This window comes from Bos indicus, chromosome 13, assembly GCF_029378745.1.
Source record: "Bos indicus isolate NIAB-ARS_2022 breed Sahiwal x Tharparkar chromosome 13, NIAB-ARS_B.indTharparkar_mat_pri_1.0, whole genome shotgun sequence".
Taxonomy (NCBI): Eukaryota; Metazoa; Chordata; class Mammalia; order Artiodactyla; family Bovidae; genus Bos; species Bos indicus.
The window spans coordinates 63811174-63832289 of NC_091772.1; the positions used below are offsets into that span (position 1 = coordinate 63811174).

General features: G+C 37.9%; 2 protein-coding genes across 4 annotated transcripts in view; one reads left to right on the forward strand and one right to left on the reverse strand.

The window, feature by feature from the left end:
• The window catches only part of ITCH (itchy E3 ubiquitin protein ligase), a 100052-nt gene that overhangs the window by 5907 nt on the left and 73029 nt on the right, over positions 1-21116 (forward strand). The gene's annotated exons all lie outside the window — the stretch shown is intronic.
• Positions 8882-9388, reverse strand: LOC139186567 (large ribosomal subunit protein uL24-like). The gene has a single exon (XM_070801536.1). It carries the CDS (start codon positions 9347-9349, stop codon positions 8912-8914), a length of 438 nt encoding a protein of 145 aa, XP_070657637.1. The 5' UTR covers positions 9350-9388; the 3' UTR covers positions 8882-8911.

Below are 21116 nucleotides of genomic sequence, written 5' to 3' on the forward strand. Positions count from 1 at the left end.
TAAGTCTGTGGACTGCATTACTTTCTACTGAAGGTATGAACATGATGTTTTCTCCTTCCAGCTCTTTGATTATTCTTTGTGCTGCTTATGCCAGGTCACCAGTTTTTCAGGGCTTTGTTGATACAATGTGGGACTGGTCTCAAAAATATCTTATAATAGGACTTCAAAGCATCCATTGCTTTGTAAATGAGAAGCCATTTTAAATTCTACTTTATTTTTTATTTTTAGCTGGGCCATGCAGGTAGTAAGATCTTCACTGCCCCCTACAGTGGAAGCTCGGAGTCCTAACCACTAGACCACCAAGGAATTCTCTTTCTGCTTTAAACATAGGTTGAGAGACCTGCAGGAAATCTAAGTATAGAAATGTTGAGCTTGTAATATTAAGCAAGCGTTTATTGAGCCCTGTTACGCTAGTTTCCAAGGGATACTCTACCTCAAGGATTTTGTGTTTCTGTGAGGAAAATAAAACTGTTCACTAGTAATTATTATAAAAAAGCAAGATGATAAATGCTATAATAAGGATTTCATTGCATTTCAACTTAAGATGTTTGGATTTCTTGGTTCCTTTATTACAACTGAATATATGCTAACTGCAGGGACTCATGGAAAAAAGCAGTTCCTACCCTCAAGAAACTTAATTTTTTTCATGTCTGCACACTGTTTACTCTCATAGATATATCCTTCTACCCCAAGAAAGAGAAGAGTTTTGTGCTATATCATCACTTTGTAGTTTTGAACTAAGGATTCATCTCATTATTGAGCTTACCTTACTCCAGGAATCGTCTCATAACAAATATATAGTTTGATTGGATTCCTTAATATTTCAGTTACAGAGAAAGTTTTCTTTTAAGGTGAGGGAAAAAATTCAAAAATGCCATCTGCATTTAGGTGAACTTTGGTTTGCTTCTTAGTCATTTGTGCAAAGAAAGAATAGGCTCTAAAATTTAGTCTCTTGAGTCTTCGTTCCAGGCAGTTAATTCAGTTGGTCACAGAAGAAAGGATGGTAGTCTAAAGGAATCATATTGTAGGGATTAACAGTGTTCCCTGGAGTAAGACTATCTGATTTTGAATTTTCGCTGTACCTTGAGTGTACTGGTAATGTGACCTTGGCTGAGTTGCTTCACTTCTCTGTGCCTTAGTTTTTTCATTTATAAATCGAGAATAATAATAGTGTATATCCATAGGGTTTTTGTATGGATTAAATGAGATAATATATTTTTGCTTGAACAATAGTTGGTTCACAGTAAAGCAGGAAATGTTAATTGCCAGTGTTGTTGTTATCATTATCACATTATCATCATCACCAACCTTGTCTGTTCTAAAATTATCATCACCAACCTTGTCTGTCTTAAAATTATCATCTTAATTTATTCATTCAGTAAATGTATATAAGGGGAGCACTGTAAAGTCAGATGCCTGTAAGGGCTAGATTTAAATAGTAATAGTAGAGCAGATTGGGACTTAAGTGGTTTAGGGAATTCATGTTACTCCAGTGGGGCAGCTGTTAGGCAGCTTTGGTTTACTTTTTTTAAAAAATTGAGGTGAGATTTATCATTTTAAAATATATAACTTACTGTTGGCTCACTATCGATCTAGCAGGAGGTAGGGGAGGAGGCATATAGATGAAGTGTGACCTGAACATCTTTTTTATGAAGAGAAGCTGGAATTTCAGATTTTGTGAGAAATTTTTATTTTGAAATGTTGGCAACGTAATGAATTCATAAAAATGCTGTGAGCCAGACAAATTCACCACTGTGGGCAGACTTTGTCTTGTGGGTTGCTGTTCTGTAACCTCTGATCTGGGGCTTGACTTTTTGCTGCATAACCCATGTTCACTGCTCTCTGGAAAGAGAGTCCTTACTCACATAGAGATTTTTAAAGTTCAAGCGATACCTTACTGCTATCTAGGGCTGAATGAGGCATAAACAGAAAAATTAAGGCAAAGAGGAGGAGGGAAGTTATTTAAAACTGGGATTCAGAATGGGAAAATGGCAGGAATGAACTTAAGATGGTGAAAGAAAGTACAGTGAATTTAAATTAATCTGAAGAGGGTTTGTGTGGTCCCAGTAAGAATAGAAAGTTTAGAAAAATGAAGAGATCAGTGTAGAGGCAAAATAATTTCTCTTCTTCCCTTTCAGGTTCTTTGGTCTAATAATTGCTGTAAGATAGATTAACAACAGAAAAACAAATTTTCTAAATACAGTATGGGAGCCTCATAAAACTGAGACCCAAAAGGCAGCCATAATAGGGGCTTATATACATATCCTGAGCCTTATAAGGAAAAGGAGTAGGGGCTGGTGATACAAAGGGAAGAGGAGAGGAGATGTTTGGAAAATAAAGGTTGCCCTATTACTTAATTAGTTAAGTTTTCTTTCTTTCTTTCTTTCTTTCTAAAATCATTTATTTGGCTGTGCTGAGTCTTAGTTGCTGCATTCAGAATGTTTTAGTTGTAGCATGGGAACTCTTAGTTGCAGCTTATGGGATCTAGTTTCCTGACCAGGGATCAAACCCAGGCCCCCTGCATTGGGAGTGTGGAGCGTTAGCCACTGGACAACCAGTGAAGTCCCTGCAGTTAAGTTTCTTAGGTAAAAAGATATTTTCTGGTAATAATTCTCTTCTTGGTACAGGCCTCCTTTCCAGTGTAAATATAGGCAGTTGTGGGAAGGAGAGAGGTAAACAGCTTTTGCAGCTGAGTTTTGATTCTTTAGCTCAGAATAATTCTTATGCCAAAGTGGCATATTTTGGGGTAATATACTCTGCTGCCCTTCAGCAGTCTTCTTATTTTAGAATAAACTTAAGTCCTATTGACTGGTAGGATGAAGTGGTATTTTATGAAATTTATTTTGTTAATATTGAAGTCTACAGTATTTATTAGGGTTGGTAGGGTCCGGAGGCAGGGAGACCAGGCTAGGGAGGTTGTAGTGAGAATGGAAAGCGAGGGACAAAAGCTTGTATTTGGGTCACCCTGTGGCAGTGGGACGCTGCAGTAAAGATGCAGATTTTGAAAGCTCTTCTCATATTTGTTCTTTTGTAATAATTGGGATATGTGAGGATAATACTGAAGAGGCTACCCCTCCATTTTCATAAGGATCTTCATTACTCTCAGCCGTGGCACTCTCTTTAATGGTGGATCATGTATATAGTCTCATAATTTCCCAGCTTTAAAAGAATAGAAAAGGTAAAATCAAAGTAGTTCAATTGCTTATTACATTTCTAGTTTAGCATTTTTGGTCATCTTGATTAACCTCTTCTGTAGACTTTAAACATGGAATTTTTTTTATTTACCAAGGTTTGGATACAGTGACAAAAGGTTTTCTCACGGAAAAGATGTAGGATTTTGTTGCAGAAACGTGACACAGTAATTAATTTATGATTCAGAATGTTTAAAACTGATAAATGTAGAAACATGAAATGTGTTTATATAGCCTGAGAAAGTGATTTTCAGGATTTAATTTTCAGTAGGCCTTTGGTTCTGGTTATACTTTTCTCATGAAACATTTCTTGACATATACAGGAAAGTTAACTTCTTATTCTTGACTAAAATGCAAAATGTAGTTATTTTAAGTAATCTTTTTAATAAGTAAATCTAATAGTGTGTTCAGTTTAGTCGCTCAGTCGTGTCCGACTCTCTGCGACCCCATGAATCGCAGCACACCAGGCCTCCCTGTCCATCACCAACTCCTGGAGTTCACTCAAACTCATGTCCATCGAGTCGGTGATGCCATCCAGCCATCTCATCCTCTGTTGTCCCCTTCTTCTCCTGCCCCCAATCCCTCCCAGCATCAGAGTCTTTTCCAATGAGTCAACTCTTCGCATGAGGTGGCCAAAGTATTGGAGTTTCAGCTTTAGCATCAGTCCTTCCAATGAACACCCAGGACTGATCTCCTTTAGAATGGACTGGTTAGATCCCCTTGCAGTCCAAGGGACTCTCAAGAGTTTTCTCCAACACCACAGTTCAAAAGGATCAGTTCTTTGGTGGTCAGCTTTCTTCACAGTCCAACTCTCACATCCATACATGACCACTGGAAAAACCATAGCCTTGACTAGACGGACCTTTGTTGGCAAAGTAATGTCTCTGCTTTTGAATATGCTATCTAGGTTGGTCATAACTTTCCTTCCAAGGAGTAAGTGTCTTTTAATTTCATGGCTGCAGTCACCATCTGCAGTGATTTTGGAGTCCAAAAAAATAAAGTCTGACACTGTTTCCACTGTTTTCCCATCTATTTCCCATGAAGTGATGGGACCAGATGACATGATCTTAGTTTTCTGAATGTTGAGCTTTAAGGTGTGTTAGAGCCTGAATATTCAGAATATTTGAGAGACAGCAACTTTTCCCTCATCAATGAATAAGAACACTGAACTGAGCCTGTGAAAAGTAGACAGAATTGCAGCCATCTAGAAATGCAGTAAAAAGATCAAATTGAGCTAAATCCAAGTCTCATTTAATGCAAAGAGAATTTGTTTTTTGAACTTTTGAAGCATGGTCTAACCTAGATTTTGAAGTTCATTTGTTTTGAAAATTTAAAGAGATTTTTAGATGGTTCATTTAATTGGGGGTCTGCTTTGGAAGGAAAGGAATATCGAAGAGGATTAGCTGCATTTGCTTCTGTGGAAAGCTAGTAAAAGGGAAATCCTAGATTATCTTTTACCCTTGAATTTCTGGAAGGAGAGATAATTACTATAGGTCTTAATTAAAAACTGTTAATGTATGTATTGAAATGTATAGAACCTGGCTCCTGTTGCTTTTTATTGTCCAGAATGTTGCTGACATTGATGTGCAGTCATCTACTCTCCCTTTCTCTTTGCCCTTCAGAATTTAAACTTTTTTCCTTTATTTTTTCTTGTTGGAGTTTTGGGAGAGTATGGAGATGGAGCATAGATGTTCAGTCTGCTTTCTTGATTTTACTGTTTAAATTGATATTTTCATTAATAAGGGGCAAAGAAAATGATAGACTTATTTATCCTGATTATTTTTTGTCATTGTAAAATATGCATAACATGTTGGTAAAATATGCATAAAATTTACAACTGCAACCATTTTAAGTGTTTAATTCAGTGATATTAAATATATTCCCATGCTGCATACCTATTATCACTATGCATCTCCAGAATTTATCATTCCAAACTGAAACTCTGTATGTGTTATTAATAATGCCATTCCCCTCCCTGGTAATCACTGTGTTAATTTTTGTCTCTATAGAATTTGACTATTCTTGCTACTTCATATCAATGGAATCATACAATATTTGTCCTTTGTGTCTGGCTTTTTAACTTAGCACAGTGTCTTCAAAGTTCATGTTGTAGCATGTTTCAGAATTCCATTCCTTTCTAAAAAGCTGAGTAACATCCCATTTTATGTGTATAATCACATTTTGTTTATCCGTTCATCTGTAAATGGCCTTTTGGATTACCTTTTGGCTATTGTGAATAATGATGTTATGAATGTGGCTGCATAAATATCTGTTCAAGTCCCTCCTTTCAGTTCTTTAGGTGTATTCTCAGAAGTGGAACTGGTGGATCAAGTAGTAATTTCATGGTGGGTTTTCTAAAATTTATTTTTTAATTGAAATATAATTGATTTACAAATGTTAATTTCTGCTGTACAGCAAAATGACTCAATTATGCACATGTGTACATTCTTTTTTATGTTCTTTTCCATCATGGTTTATCCCAGTGCTTCCCAGGAGGCTCAGTGGTAAAGAATCTGGCTGCCATGCACGAGACTCAGGTTTGATCCCTGGTTCAAGATGATATCCTGGAGAAGGAAGTGGCATTCCACTCCAGTTTTCTTGCCTGGGAAATCGCATGGACAGAGGAGCCTGGCAGGCTACAGTCCACCGGGTCACAGAGAGTCAGACACGACTTAACAACTCAACGACAACAACAACATGGTTTATCCCAGGATATTGAGTATAGTTCCCTGTGCTATATAGTAGGACCTTATTGTTAGTAATTCCATGTTAATTTGTTTTAGTATCCGCCATAGTGTTTTCCCCAGCCGCTATGCCTTAGTACATTCTCACCAGCAGTTCTCAAGAGTTCCAATTTTTTACACCCATGACAACATTTCATTTCACTTCTTTTCTTTTTTTAAAGAATAGTCATTCTAATGATGAGAGAAGTGGTATCTCGTTGAGGTTTTTATTTGCATTTCTCTAGTAATTAGTGGTACTTTCTTTTCCTATGCTATTTGTATATCTTCTTTGCAGAAATGTCTATTCAGTTTCATTGCCCGTTTTTAAACTGGGTTGTTTGATTTTTTAGTGTCTTAATTATCTTTTAGGCTACTGGCTACATCTACTGGGTCTTGTGCTATTCCTCCTTCTTTCCTGTTATTGACAAAGCAGTTAGAACCATTCTCTAATATATAGTCCCTCAGTAAATGAATGTTTGATAAAATATTAAAAGTAGTGCTTTCTGGAAAGATAAAGGTTGGTTGGGGCAGGATTTTCATTACATTTTCTTTGGTTTTATAATTCTATATTCTCTTTTAACCATTTACTTGGGTGGGGTAAACATTTATAAAGGATTAAGCTTTAGGCAAAGAAGTCCCTGTGTCATCCAGATTTTATTTTGGAGAAGGAAAATATCTTTTAATATCTTATTAAAAGAAATTTCACTCTTACAGGACTTGCTGTTGCTACTGCTTGCCTAAGAAAATATAAATCAGCCTGAGGTATCCAGACAAATATTTTACCTTTTGTAATTCTGAAAAGGAAGAAGTCTGTTTTAATCATTTCAGTGATTACTTTTTTTTTTTTTTATTTTTTAACTTTACAATATTGTATTGGTTTTGCTATATATCAACATGAATCTGCCACAGGTATACACATGTTCCCCATCTTGAACCCTCCTCCCTCCCCCCTCCCCATACCATCACTCTGGGTCGTCCCAGTGCACCAGCCCCAAGCATCCAGTATCATGCATCGAAACTGGTCTGGCGACTTGTTTCTTATATGATGTTATACATGTTTCAATGCCATTCTCCCGAATCATCCCACCCTCTCCCTCTCCAACAGAGTCCAAAAGACTGTTCTATACATCAGTGTCTCTTTTGCTGTCTCGTGTACAGGGTTATTGTTACCATCTTTCTAAATTCCATATATATGCATTAGTATACTGTATTGGTGTTTTTCTTTCTGGCTTACTTCACTCTGTATATTAGTCTCCAGTTTCATCCACCTCATTAGAACTGATTCAAATGTATTCTTTTTAATGGCTGAGTAATACTCCATTGTATATATGTACCATAGCTTTCTTATCCATTCATCTGCTGATGGACATCTAGGTTGCTTCCATGTCCTGGCGATTGCTTGATTTTTGTGTGATGATTTTGAATTTCTTTTTTGTGCTATTTATTAGGGCCTTTTTTGTTGTTGTTCAAGAGGGATTTGAGAGTGGTCCTAGACTCCATATTTAAATAATTTTGAAATGGACCAAACTGAGTAAGTTCAGGTATGCAGTGACATAGATTTTTTTTTTTCCATTTGTTTCCCTGTTGCTCTTTTCTTTTCTTTTTTTGCGGGAGGCTCAGTTATGGAACTGTAGAAGGCGATGGCACCCAACTCGAGTACTCTTGCCTGGAAAATCCCACGGACGGAGGAGCCTTGGTAGGCTGCAGTCCGTGGGATCGCTAAGAGTTGGACACGACTGAGCGACTTCACTTTCACTTTTCACTTTCATACATTGGAGAAGGCAATGGCACCCCACTCCAGTACTCGTGCCTGGAGAATCCCAGGGACGGAGGAGCCTGAGGTGCTGCCATCTATGGGGTCGCACAGTCGGACACGACTGAAGCGACTCAGCAGCAGCAGTTATGGAACTGTAGTTTTAAATCATGAAATTAACATCGAGATCTCAGTTTTTGGCTGCATCTTCTGTTCTGACCTTGGACCACTCATTTTGATTGGATTGTTTGTCTATTATTGAATTACAAGAGTTCTCTGTGAATTCTGGATATAAGCCCTTTATCAGATAAGTGTTACATCTTAGAGATATATTCTCCCAGCCTTTTGCTTGTTTTTTCATTTTCTTAATGGTGTCTTTTGAAGAGAAGTTCCTAATTTTAATAAGGCTTAATTTCTCAATTTTATCTTTTGTGGATGGTACTTTTGGTGTCACAGCTAAGAAATCTTTGCCTGATTGGGCACTCCATTTAACTTTGCTGGATTCCCATGCATTTATCTGTAAAAACAAATAAGATGTGTGTGGTATTTTGCTTTCTTTGAAATGATATTTTATTCAGTTCCTTTGGGACTCAGAGGAGGTAGTCTTTGTAAATTTTTTTTTAATTGGAGTATAATTCCTTTGCAATATTGTGTTAGTTTCTGCTGTACAACAAAGTGAATTAGCTATATACATACATATATCCCCTCCTTCCTGCGCCTCCTTCCCATCCCCCATCTCACCCCTTAGGTCATCATAGAACATGAAACTGAGCTCCCTGTGCTCTACAGCTTCCCACTAGCTATCTGTTCTATGCATGGTAGTGTGTACATGTCAGTGCTACTCTCTCGGTTTGTCCCACCCTCCCCTTTCTCCCATGTCCACATGTCTGGTCTCTGTTCCTGCCCTGCATATAAGTTTATACGTACCATCTTCCTAGATTCTACATATATACATTAATATACAATATTTATTTTTCTTTTTTCTGACTTCACTCTGTATGACAGACTCTAGGTTGATCTACATTACTACAAATGACCCAATTTTGTTCCTCTTTAACGGCTACTATCCCATATATTTATGTTCCACATCTTCTTTATCCATCTGTCTGTCGATGGAGATTTAGATTGCTTCCATGTTCTGGCTATTGTAAATAGTGCTGCAGTGAACATTGGGGCACTTGTGTCTTTTTTTTTTTTTTTTTTCATTTTAACAGTTTTTAATGAAAGCTGTAGACAAGATGACTTTATTCTTGCATCTTCTCAATTGTTTCTTCCTTATATTTGCCCTTTTCCTTTCCTACTTGGCGAGATTTGGCTTTACGTTCGAGGATCTTTTTGCGGTCTTTGTCCAGTTTTAGTCTGGTGATAACCACCTTGCTGGGGTGAATGCCCACGTGGACAGTTGTGCCATTAGCCTTCTCCCGCTGCACTCGTTCAGTGTAGATGACGTGTTTCTTCCTGTAAACCTGGACTACTTTGCCAATTTGCTGCCCTTTGTAGTGCCCTCGTACAACCTGAACTTCATCATCCTTTCGGATGGGCATGGATCGAACGTTGTACTTCTGTCTTAGCTCTTTAGAAAGAGGAGAAGACATAATTTTCCTGCGAATGTGGGAAGGCGCATTGAAATGTCTTTTTCGATTCTTGCTTCGGTCAGAAGTCACAAAGGGATTGAACTTCATTTTGGCCGCTAGCGCTTCAGCGATGGCCACAGAAGGGAAGAGAGCCACTTGTGTCTTTTTGAATTATGGTTTTCTCAGGGTATATGCCCAGTAGTGGGATTGCTGAGTCATATGGTAGCTCTATTTTTAGTTTAAGGAACCTCCATACTGTTCTCCATAGTGGCTGTATCAGTTTACATTCCCACCAGCAGTGCAGACAGTTCCATTTTTTGCACATAGTCTCCAGAATTTATTGTTTATAGATTTTTTTGAGAGGAGGTAGTCTTGAAATAGAATACTAAGGTGAAAATTTGCAGGCCCAAACTGGAATGTAAAATTGACCCTGCTTTCATAATCCTATTTGTTTCCTAATGGATAAGTGGTTATTTGTCCCAAATGACAACCCACTCCAGTATTCTTAACTGGAGAATCCCATGGACGGAGGAGCCCGATAGGCTATAGTCCACGAGGTCACAAAGAGTCGGACACGACTGAGTGACTTCACTTACTCACTCTGACCCCAATGTTTAGAACTCTTGGAAATAAATGATTCTGATTTTTTTTCCTGGATTTTTAATACAATATTTAAAACTATCCTTTTTAGTTCTTTTAATATAAATGCATAAATTTGTTTATGTAGTATACATAGACATTATTTATTAGCTCATTATTGACATCTAGTTTTCTTAATAATTCTCTTTTTAAAAAAATGTTTACTTTGGCTTCCCTGTGTCTTTGTTGCTGCTCTCAGGCTTTCTCTAGTTGCCGTGAGCAGGAGCTACTCTCTAGTTGCAGTGTGCAGACTTCTCATCGCTGTGGCTTTTCTTGGTGTGAAGCACAGGTTCTAGGCACCTGGGCTTCAGTAGTTGCTCAGTGGCATGTGGAATCTTTCTGGAACAGGGATCAAATCTGTGTCCCTTGTATCAGAAGGTGGATTCTTAATCACTGTACTACCAGGGAAGACTGATAATTCTTAAACAATGTGTAAAAATGATCTGAGAAAGGTTCGTTAGAAGGATGAGATGGTGGCTATCCAGAGTCTTATTTTGAGGAGAATTTATGGGTTTTAAGAGATAGTCAGAAACAAGAGTTCTTGAACACCAGGAAATTCAGCTTTATATTTAATCGAGTTGTATAGTTTCGCACAAGACGTTTGGCAGAAGAGAGCAATATTTAGAGTAGTACAACAGTAGTTATATTTATTGAGGCATGTTAAATCCTTTAAACTCTAGCAGTAAATAGTCAAAGCCAGGACACAGCTTATAATAATAGTTAATACTAAGATGTTTATCCGAAAGCTGTTTGGGAGAACTGGGAGAAAAATTGCCTTCTGTAATACTAGATGCAAAGTTCAAACCAACAAATGAATGTTAAAAGTTACAGTTCTGGTGCCAATTTCCTTCAGCTCTTTTATACTGTTGAACCTTGAAAATTGTACCTTCTTATGTTGTTTTTCTTTGGGATTCCCTGGTGGCTCGGACGGTAAAGCATCTGCCTGCAATGTGGGATATCCGGGTTCAATCCCTGGGTCGGGAAGATCCTCCTGGAGAAGGAAATGGCAACCCACTCCAGAATTCTTGCCTAGAAAATTCCATGGATGGAGGAGCCTGGTAGGCTACATACAGTCCATGGGGTCGCAAAGAGTCAGACACAACTGAGCGACTTCACTTCATGTTTCTCTTTGAGTAAGATAATTGTCTTTTTTATGCCTGTGCTTTAGAATTCACACTGGATTCCGATTTGGCTGGAAGATGGGGAAGAACTCTGGATTATCTGAGATCATTACATGATGTTCAGAGCCAAAGTGTCACTGTTGTGGGGGATAGGGGATGGTCTACATCCTGCTACCCTGTTAAAGTAACTTTTTCCAGTAAATAGGAAAGCAGTTTTTCCCTGTTGTGAGTGGATCTGAGTTAGTTTCTCTCCTTTTGTTGAGAAATTGTTATGGGAATTAGCATTTACTTTCTACCCCAACCCAAAGAACTCTTAATCCCTCTGTCAGTATCTTTGTCAACCCATATGCCAAAGTTAGCTCCTTTGCTATCATTAGTGGAGAATGAGATCTAAACATTGCTCTTATAGTCTTTGCTTCTGTGACCCCAGTGAACAGGAATTAGTTTTCAGCTCAGCTGGGTAATGTGGCTACTGGTTGCATACACCAGAACTACTTCAAACCCCCATGTTTCCACTTCCAACTGGGTTGAGGCTGGAGTCCATTTTGCATTGTAGTGGCTGGTGAATGAGGACAGATTTTTCAAAACAGGTCTTTTGATATGTAGCTCTTTCACTTGAGTAGGGGTTTGGGAGCATGGCTGAGTGGCCCTATCCATGGGAGACTACTCAATATTTAGTTACCATGTATGCTTTTGTGTTTTAGTAAGGCTGAGAGTTTAGCTTCATTTGGTTTTAGTTCTCTGAATACCACTGTGTGTTTTAGCTCTTTGAACTCCGTACTTTCTGCTTCAGCAAGCAGTTTTTCTCCTTACTGGTTTTGTGTGTTTTCTGAAATGTCTTTTTGGTGGCTTCTTTTAAGAAATTACAGGCGTATATAAAATTATCAAGTTTTGTAGGATAAATTAGACATGGCCTATAAAAATAACTGATTATGTTGGATGTGTTATTTCTGAAAAGAAACCCAAGCAGATTTCATAATGCCCTGGTTATTTAATGATTTATTTATAAATAGGATACATATTTTAAAATAAGGCTAGAAATGTAGTTTCTCTGTTTGTTACTTATGGGATAAGATGTTACTGAAATAATCTTGTGAAATGTGTGTCTTTCCACGTTTTTTTTCCCCACTGCCTTTCATGAAGATGTTAAGGTTAGTTTTTATTGCTGGCAATGTTTTAGCACCTTCTTTTTACATTAGACACTCAGTCACATTTTTCTAATATGATAGTAAACATTACTCAAAATAAATGATAAGAAAGTGTTAAGAATTGGCCCTGTTTTAAGTTTCTTTGGAGAAGGCAATGGCACCCCAGTCCAGTACTCTTGCCTAGAAAATCCCATGGATGGAGGAGCCTGGTGGGCTGCATTCCACGGGGTCGCTATGAGTTGGTCGCGACTGAGCAACTTCACTTTCACGCAATGGAGAAGGAAATGGCAACCCACTCCAGTGTTCTTGCCTGGAGAATCCCAGTGACAGCAGAGCCTGTTGGGCTGCCGTCTATGGGGTCGCACAGAGTCAGACACGACTGAAGCAGCTTAGCAGCAGTACCTGACAAGACTAATAAATAATGGATTATTTTAATATTGTACTAGATTTTAGATTCAAATTGCTATCTTCATTGACTCAAATCACAGTGGTTTACAAGGTGAAGATACAGGCTCTACAGTGTATTCGATTGTGAAAGCGTTTTAAAAAAAGCATGTGAAAAGTCAGTTTTTCATAGGAAATTCATAGTCACCTATCTCCGTTTCTGTGAATTTTAAAGCTTTAAATGGAGGCAAAGTTGAAATTGGCTTTAGAAATAGTCTTTGGAGGAGGTGAAAGAAGAACAGATTGTGAAACGAAAGAGACAGTAAAACAGATGGATTAATCTAGCTATGAGATACTGAGGTAGAAGAGAGATCCTAGAAAGGGAGATGAGTTCTGAAGAGGTCTCCCCAAGATACGTAAATCTAATGTCTGGTGTTTTTTGTTGTTGTAAAAATAAAAACTAAGAGCATTTTTTGGTCCCCCAGCCCCATTCCTTAGGAAGCACTCATTTTTCTGTCTCAATGGTTTTGCCTTTTCCAGAATGTCACATAAATAGAGATCATAGGCTATGTTAGTTTCTTAGGATTGCTGTAATAAATTGCCACAAACTGGGCAGTTTTAAAACAGCACAGCTTCATTTCCCCCCCATGTTCTAGGAGTCTAAAAGGCCAAAATAAGGTATAACTAAAGTTGGAACTTCTCAGGAATAATCTGTTTTGTGCTTCTGATTCCTCGCATTCCTTGTCTTGTATGTAAATATATATATATCTCCAGTTTGTGTCTTCATCTTTAGCTTGATCCATTATAACTTTATCTTGATTATATTTGTGAAGATCCTTTAAGACCAAGTAAAGTCAAATTCTCATTTCTGCATGGACATAAATTTGAAGGGAGACACTGTTCAACCCAGTGGTAGCCTTTAAAATTTTTGATTAATGTTTTAACTGTTTTAAAAATTTATCATACAGTGATTGGCTTTTTTTTTGGGTGTTCAGTTCGGTCACTTAGTCGTGTCCGACTCTTTGCGACCCGTGGACTGTAGCACGCCAGGCCTCCCTGTCCATCTCCAACTCCCAGAGTTTACTCAAACTCATGTCCATTGAGTCAGTGATGCCATCCAACCATCTCATCCTCATCCATCTTTCCCAGCATCAGGGTCTTTTCCAATGAGTCAGTTCTACACATCAGGTGGCCAAAGTATTGAAGTTTCACCTTCAACATCAGTCCCTCCAGTGAATATTTTTGGGTGTACAGTTGTATGAATTTTAACACATTTATTGGTTCTTATAACTAGTACCACAATCAGGATACAGAACAATTTCATCACACCAGAAACCTCCGTTGTTTAGTCAAACTCACCCTCAGTTCTTAACCTCTGGCAGCAACACATTTGTTCTCCATTTCTTTGTTTTGTCTTTTGGAGACTGTCACATAAATAGAATAGTACATATTAAACTTTTTGAGAAGGGGTTTCACTCAGTATGATGCCTTTGAGATTCCTCTGAGTTGTTGTATTTTTCAAAAATTATTTACTTTTGGCTGCACTGGTATCTGTTGCTGGAATGGGCGTTCTCTAGTTGTGGTAAATGGAGCTACTCTTCATTGTGTGTGAGCTTCTCGCTGTGGTGGCTTCTCTTGTCGGGGCGCACAGGCTCTAGGTGTGCAGGCTTCAGTAGTTGCCACTGTCAGAATTAGTTGCTCTGAAGCAAGTGAAATCTTCCCGTACCAGGAATTCAACCCATGTCCCCTGCTTGGCAGGTGGACTCTCATTCACTGTGCCCCTAGGGAAATCCTGTTGCGTTTTGTTAAAAAAATTTATTCCTGAGTAGTATTCCAGTGTGTAAATGTACTACAGTTTATTGATTTACCTGTGGAAGGAGATTGGTTTCCCTGGTGGTTCAGGGGTAAAGCATCTGCCTCCAATGCAGAAGATGTGGATTCGATCCCTGGGTCCGGAAGATCCCTTGGAGCAGGATATGGTAACCCACTACAGTGTTCTTGCCAGGAAAATCCAATGGACAGAGGAGCCTGGCAGGCTATGGTCCATGGGGTCATGAAGTCAGACACTATTGAAGTGACTGAGCATGCACGCACATGGAGGGAGATCACGTCGTTTCACATATTGCAACTGTGAATAGAGCTACTATAAACATTGTTGTACAGATTTTATATGGACATGATTTAGTGACTAAACAACAGCAGCATTTTACAGGTATTATCTCAATCTTTAAACCAAAACTACAATCCAGTTATTCCTGTTTCATGGATGAAGAAAGTAATTCAGTAATTTGCTTAAGTTTACACAGTAAACAATGCATGTGGATGTGGAGACACATGGATCTAGATCTATTTGACTCCAAAGCCTGCACACTTAATTACCATATTATAGTATCTTTTGGCGGAGAAGGCAATGGCACCCCACTCCAGTACTCTTGCCTGGAAAATCCCATGGACGAAGGAGCCTGGTAGGCTGCAGTCAATGGGGTTGCTCAGAGTCTGACACGACTGAGCGACTTCCCTTTCACTTTTCACTTTCCTGCATTGCAGAAGGAAATGGCAACCCACTCCAGTGTTCTTGCCTGGAGAATCCCAGGGACGGGGGAGCCTGGTGAGCTGCCGTCTATGGGGTCGAACAGAGTCGGACACGACGGAAGCGACTTAGCAGCAATATCTTTTGGAATGCATGCTATAGAGTAGACTAGAAGAATTGTTTCTGCTTTCTAGTTTAAGGAAGGCTACCAGATGAGATGCTTGAGCAGAATATTGAAGGTTAAGAGAAGACCAGATGACCAGAAATTTAGGGAAATAGTGGGGCGAAGTTTTAACGGAACAGGATAAGTAAATCACAGAAGTGTTAAACAGATGGCATTTTGGAGAATGATGAATAATTTTCTATGATTGGAGCATAGGGTGTGTATGGGAGAATGGCATGTGAAATAAGATAATAGGCAAAGCAGGAACATGGCAGATCATCAGAGTTGTGTAGAAAGTTCATCTTAGAAATCCTTTGATAACACTATGTGGATAGATTGAGGTGAGGCAAGGAGAAATACTGAAATGAGTAAGATAGTACAGGAAGAAGCAAATGAAGGGAGTAGTAATAGGCATAATGAGGAAGATGTAAAGTAAAGTTTAATTATAAGATATTCCACCCATGTCCAACTGTTTTATTCTAATGTCTTAAGAAATTTTTTTGCCTCTTCCATACTTCCCAGTTTTATGCCACGAGTGTGATGTATGTAGGGTGTTAACAGTTTTTCACTTTAATGCTCGAGAACATGTGTTAGCAAACTATGACTCGTGGAAGGAATCTGGCCCGCTGTTTGTTTTTTTTTTTTTTTTTTTAATAAATAAAGTTTTATTGGGATAGCCCCCTTTTTATGTGTTCTCTGTCACACTGTCACAGTACAATGGCAGTTGAGCATTTGTTACAGAGATCATATGGCCCCCAACTCTGAAATGTTTACTTTCTGGCCCTTTACAGAAAAACTTTAAAGAGCAGCAGATTGAAAGCTTTCTTCCATCTAATAACTGGAATGCATGTGATAGTGCTTACTTAATATTATATATTGTTCTTTGTTAACTAAGTGACTGACCACATAGTCATTCACAATCTACCCATAGTGTATTTGGAAATTTTTTGAACCTGGGCCGTGGTTCCCTCTTGTTTAATAATTTCTAAGTTATTCTGTCTTTCTGAACACAAGATCAGATCATGTTCGAATAAAGGTAGTTTTACTTCTTTCTCTGCAGTCCATATGCCTTTTGTTTGATTTTGTTGCCAAGTTACACTGGCTAGAACCTTTGAATAAAAATGATGAGGGCTGGCATTCTTTCTTGTTCTTGATTTTAGGGGGAGAGCATTCAATCTTTTACCGTTAAGTAGGATGTAAGCTGGAGAAGGCAATGGTAACCCACTCCAGTACTCTTGCCTGGAGAATCCCAGGGACGGGGGAGCCTGGTCAGGTGCTGTCTCTGGGGTCGCACAGAGTCGGACACGACTGAAGCAACTTAGCAGCAGCAGCAGCAGCAGCAGAATGTAAGCAGAGACATTACTTTGCCAACAAAGTTCCGTCTAGTCAAAGCTGTGGTTTTTCCAGTAGTCATGTATGGATGTGAGAGTTGGACTATAAAGAAAGCTGAGCGTGGAAGAATTGATGCTTTTGAACGGTGGTGCTGGAGAAGACTCTTGAGAGTCCCTTGGACTGCAAAGGAGATCCAACCAGTCCATCCTAAAGGAAATCAGTCCTGAATATCCACTGGAAGGAATGTTGCTGAAGCTGAAACTCCAATACTTTGGCCACTGATGCGAAGAACCGACTCATTGGAAAAGACCCTGATACTGGGAAAGATTGAAGATGGGAGGAGAAGGGGACAACAGAGGGTGAGATGGTTGGATGGCATCGCCGACTTGATGGACATGAGTATAAGTAAGCTCTGGGAGATGGTGATGCACAGGGAAGCCTGGTGTGCTGCAGTCCATGGGGTTGCAAAGAGTTGGACATGACTGAGCGACTGAACTGAACTGAACTGAAGCTATAGTTTGTTTTTTTTTTAATTAGATGCACTTTTTCAGGTCGAGGAAGTTCTCTTTTACTTCTGGTTTCTTGAGTGTTTTTACCATGAAAGGGTGAGTTGTGTCAAATGCCTTTTGTGCGTTGAGATGGTGATACTGTTTTTGTACTCTGTTCTAATATGTCTATGTAATATATATTACATTAATTGATTTCTGGATATTTATCCAAGCTTGTATTTTTGGCATAAATTCCACTTGGTCATGGAATATTACTTAATTCAATTTGTTTGTGTTTTGTTGATGATTTTTGCCTCTGTATTCAGTATAAGAGATTCACCAACTGTGTACAAGGGGTCCACTTTCTCCACATCCTTGCTAACACTTCTAATCTCTCTTTTTTTTGGTTATTATTGGCTGGACCATGCAGCATGTGGGATCTTAGTTCCCCAACTAGGGATTGAACCTGTGCCCTCTGCATTGGAAGCATGGACCACCAGGGAATCTCCTGTTTGGAACTTTTATAGTTTTTTCTTTCTTTTTTTAATAAAATCATGTCATCTGGGGACAGATAATTTTCCTTGTTTCTTTCCAATTTTTCTTTTCTTTTTTTTTTTAATGCCTTAATTGCTTTGGCTAGGACTTCTAGTACTATGTTGACTAGAAATGCTGAGAGTGCGCATCCTATCTTGTCCTAGTATTAGAAGAAAAGATTTCAGATTTTCACTGTTGAGTGTGATGTTAGTTGTGGGCTTTTTCATATGTAAAACATATTTTATTTTGTTGAGGTAATTCTGTTCCTAATCTGACAGCTTTTTAATGAAACAGTACTGAATTTTGTCAGATGCTCTTCTGCATTAGTTGTGATGTTCATGTGGTTTTTATCCTTTATTGTAATGTGGTATAACACATTGATTTTCTTTATTTCTTAAAAAATATTTTAATTTTATTGGAGTATAGATGATTTACAGTGTTGTTAGTTTCAGGTATACAGCAAATGATTCAGTTATATATTTTTTCATCCTTTTTTAGATTCTTATATGGGTTATCACAGAATATTGAGTAGAGTTCCCTGTGCTACAGAGTAGGTCCTTGTTGGTCACACTGATTTATTTATTTTTGTATGTTGACCCCATCTTGCATCCCAGGGATTAATCAATCCTACTTGGTCATGATGTATTAATCCTTTTAATGTGCTGTTGAATTCAGTTTGTTGGTATGAAAATGAAACACTTTGAATGTTATAATGTGGTGGCTCTGGAAATACCAGATTCTTCTCCCATCTCATAGTTTCTTGTTGCTGCCTGCTGTTGTCATTTGATTGATTGTTTCAGACTAATTTTTGTATAGTCCTGTTTTCTTTGTCTTGTATGGTCTCTGAAGTCTATTCTGTTAGATTAGTGGTTTGACAGACAACCTTCTCACTGATTGATTGATATAAAATCGGTTTATAACATTTAAGATTCAAGCGTACAAAATTATATTTTGACTTCTATATACACTGCAACATGCTAACTACCACGGGTTTAGTTTCCATTCATCACCATGCACTTGACTTCCTTTATCCATTTTGCCCTTCCCACACTTAATTTCTGCTAACGACTATTCTGTTCTCTCTGTGTGCTTATTTTTGTTTGGTTTTGTGTACTCACTCCCCCACACACCCCCAACACACATATGAAAGAAATCATACAGTATTTGCCTTTTTCTGTCTTATTTCACTAGCATAATACCTTCCAGGTCTATCCATGTTGTTGCAAATGGCAAAATTTCCTCTCTTAAAAAAAAAAAAATTTTTTTTTTAAGCCGAGTAGCATTCCCTTGTTTTAAACACACACTACACCTTTTCTATCCAGTCACTCACGGATGGCAGCTTAGGTTGTTTACGTATCTTAGGTCTTGTGTGTAGTGCTGGATTGAACATGGGTACGCATATATCTTTTCAAAATAGATGCTTTTGAATTTTTTGGATAAATACCTAGAAGTGGAATAACTGGATCATATTCTTAATTTTTGAGAACTCTCCATACTGTTTTCAATAGTGGCTACAGTAATTTGCACTCCCACAAACTATACAAGGATTCCCTTTTCTCAACATCCTAACACTTGTTATTTCTTGCCTTTTTGATAATACTTACTCTAATGGTGTGAGATGGTATCTCATTTGTGGTTTTGATTTACATTTCCCTAATATTTAGTGATGTTCACAGCTAAGAGTTTTATGATTTCAGGTATTACATTCAAGTCCTTAATCTATTTTGAGTTGACTTTTTGTATGGTATAAGCTGGTGGTCTAGTTTCATTCTATTGCATGACCAGTTTTTCCAACATCATTTATTGAAGAGACTCTCTATTCTCCATTGTGTATTCTTTTCTCTTGAGTTGTGTATTCATTGTCCATTTATGTGTGTGTTTATTTCTGAACTCTCAATTCTGTTCCATTGATTTGTATGTTACTTGGACAATACCATGCTGTTTTGATTACTGTCACTTTTTAATATAATATGAAATCAGAGTGAATGATACTTCAGCTTTGTTTCCCCCTACCCCCCTCAGGATTGGTTTGGCTATTTGGGGCCTTTTGTGGTTCCATACAAATTTTAGGATTTTTTTGTTCTTCTGTTTCTGTGAAAAATGTCATTGGGATTTTGATAGGGATTGCATTGACTCTGTAGATTGCTTTAGGTCATATGGACATTTAAAAATGTTAAATTCTTCTAATCCATGAGCCCACATACCTTTACATTTCTTTGTGTTGTGTTCATTTTCTTTCAGTAATGTCTTTAGTTTTCAGTGAAAGATGGTCTTACACCTAGCTGGTTAAATTTATTCCTAGATATTCTTTTTGTTACAGTTGTACATGGGATTGTTTTTCTTAATTGCTTTCTGATGATTTGTTGTTAGTGTATAGAATAGACTTTTATATATTGATTTTTTTTTTTTGTACCCTGCAACTTCAGTGTATTTTATTTCTAATGGATTTTTTGGTGAAAATTTTTTTTAATACATAAAACTATGTCATATTTATTTCCTATCTGATTATTATTAAACTGTAGGACACCCAGTTGGCATTGGAGAATTGGTTGTTGGTGTGGGGAACCCACCCACAGCACTCAACTTGAGACTTGTGGGAATTAGCAACCAGCACCTTTACACTGTTAACAAAATGAAAAGAGAAGCCATAGGCTGTGAGAAAATGTTTGCAAAACATGTAAAGGACTTATATTTAAAATACACAAATAACTCTTAAAATGCAACAGTAAGAAAACAAATAATGAGTAAAATATCTGAACAGATAGCTCATGAAACAGTGTACATAGATGGTAAATAATCAAACATAGGAAAAGATGCTCAACATCATGTCACATGGGAATTACAAACTAAGCCACTAGTGAAACATTGTTGTACACCTATTAGATTGGCTAAATTCCAGAAATACTAAATTCTGACAATATCAAATGCTTGTGAGGATATGGAGCAGTAGAAATTTTCCTTCAGTTCTAATTGGAATGCAAAGTGGTACAGCCACTTTGGAAGATGATTTGGCAGTTGCTTACAGAGCTAAAACATAGGTTTACCCTTATCATCCTGTAATTGTAGTCCTCTTTACCCAATTGAGTAGAAGACTTACATACACAAAGAACCTGCACGATAGTATTTATAGCAGTTTTATTCATAACTGCCAGAGGCTGGAAGCATCTAACACCCTTCAACAGGCACATGGATGCACAGAGGAATAAACACATGTGAAATGTTTATTCAGCAAATTAAAAAAAAACTGTCAAGCTCTGAAAAGATACGGAGGAAACTTTAATCATAGTACCAAGAAGCCAGGCTGAGGCTCTTAAATTGTGTGATTCCACTATCTAACATTCTGGGAGAAGCAAAACTGTAGAGACAGTTAAAAGATAAGTGGTTGCCAGAAGTTCTTATTGAGGGAAGAAGAATGAATAGGGGAAGCACGGGATTTTTAGAGTTGTGAGATTATTCTCTGTGATACTATACTATTGAATACGTGGCAGTTATGCATTTTTCAATATCCTTAGGACCGTATAAGGTTCATAAAGAGT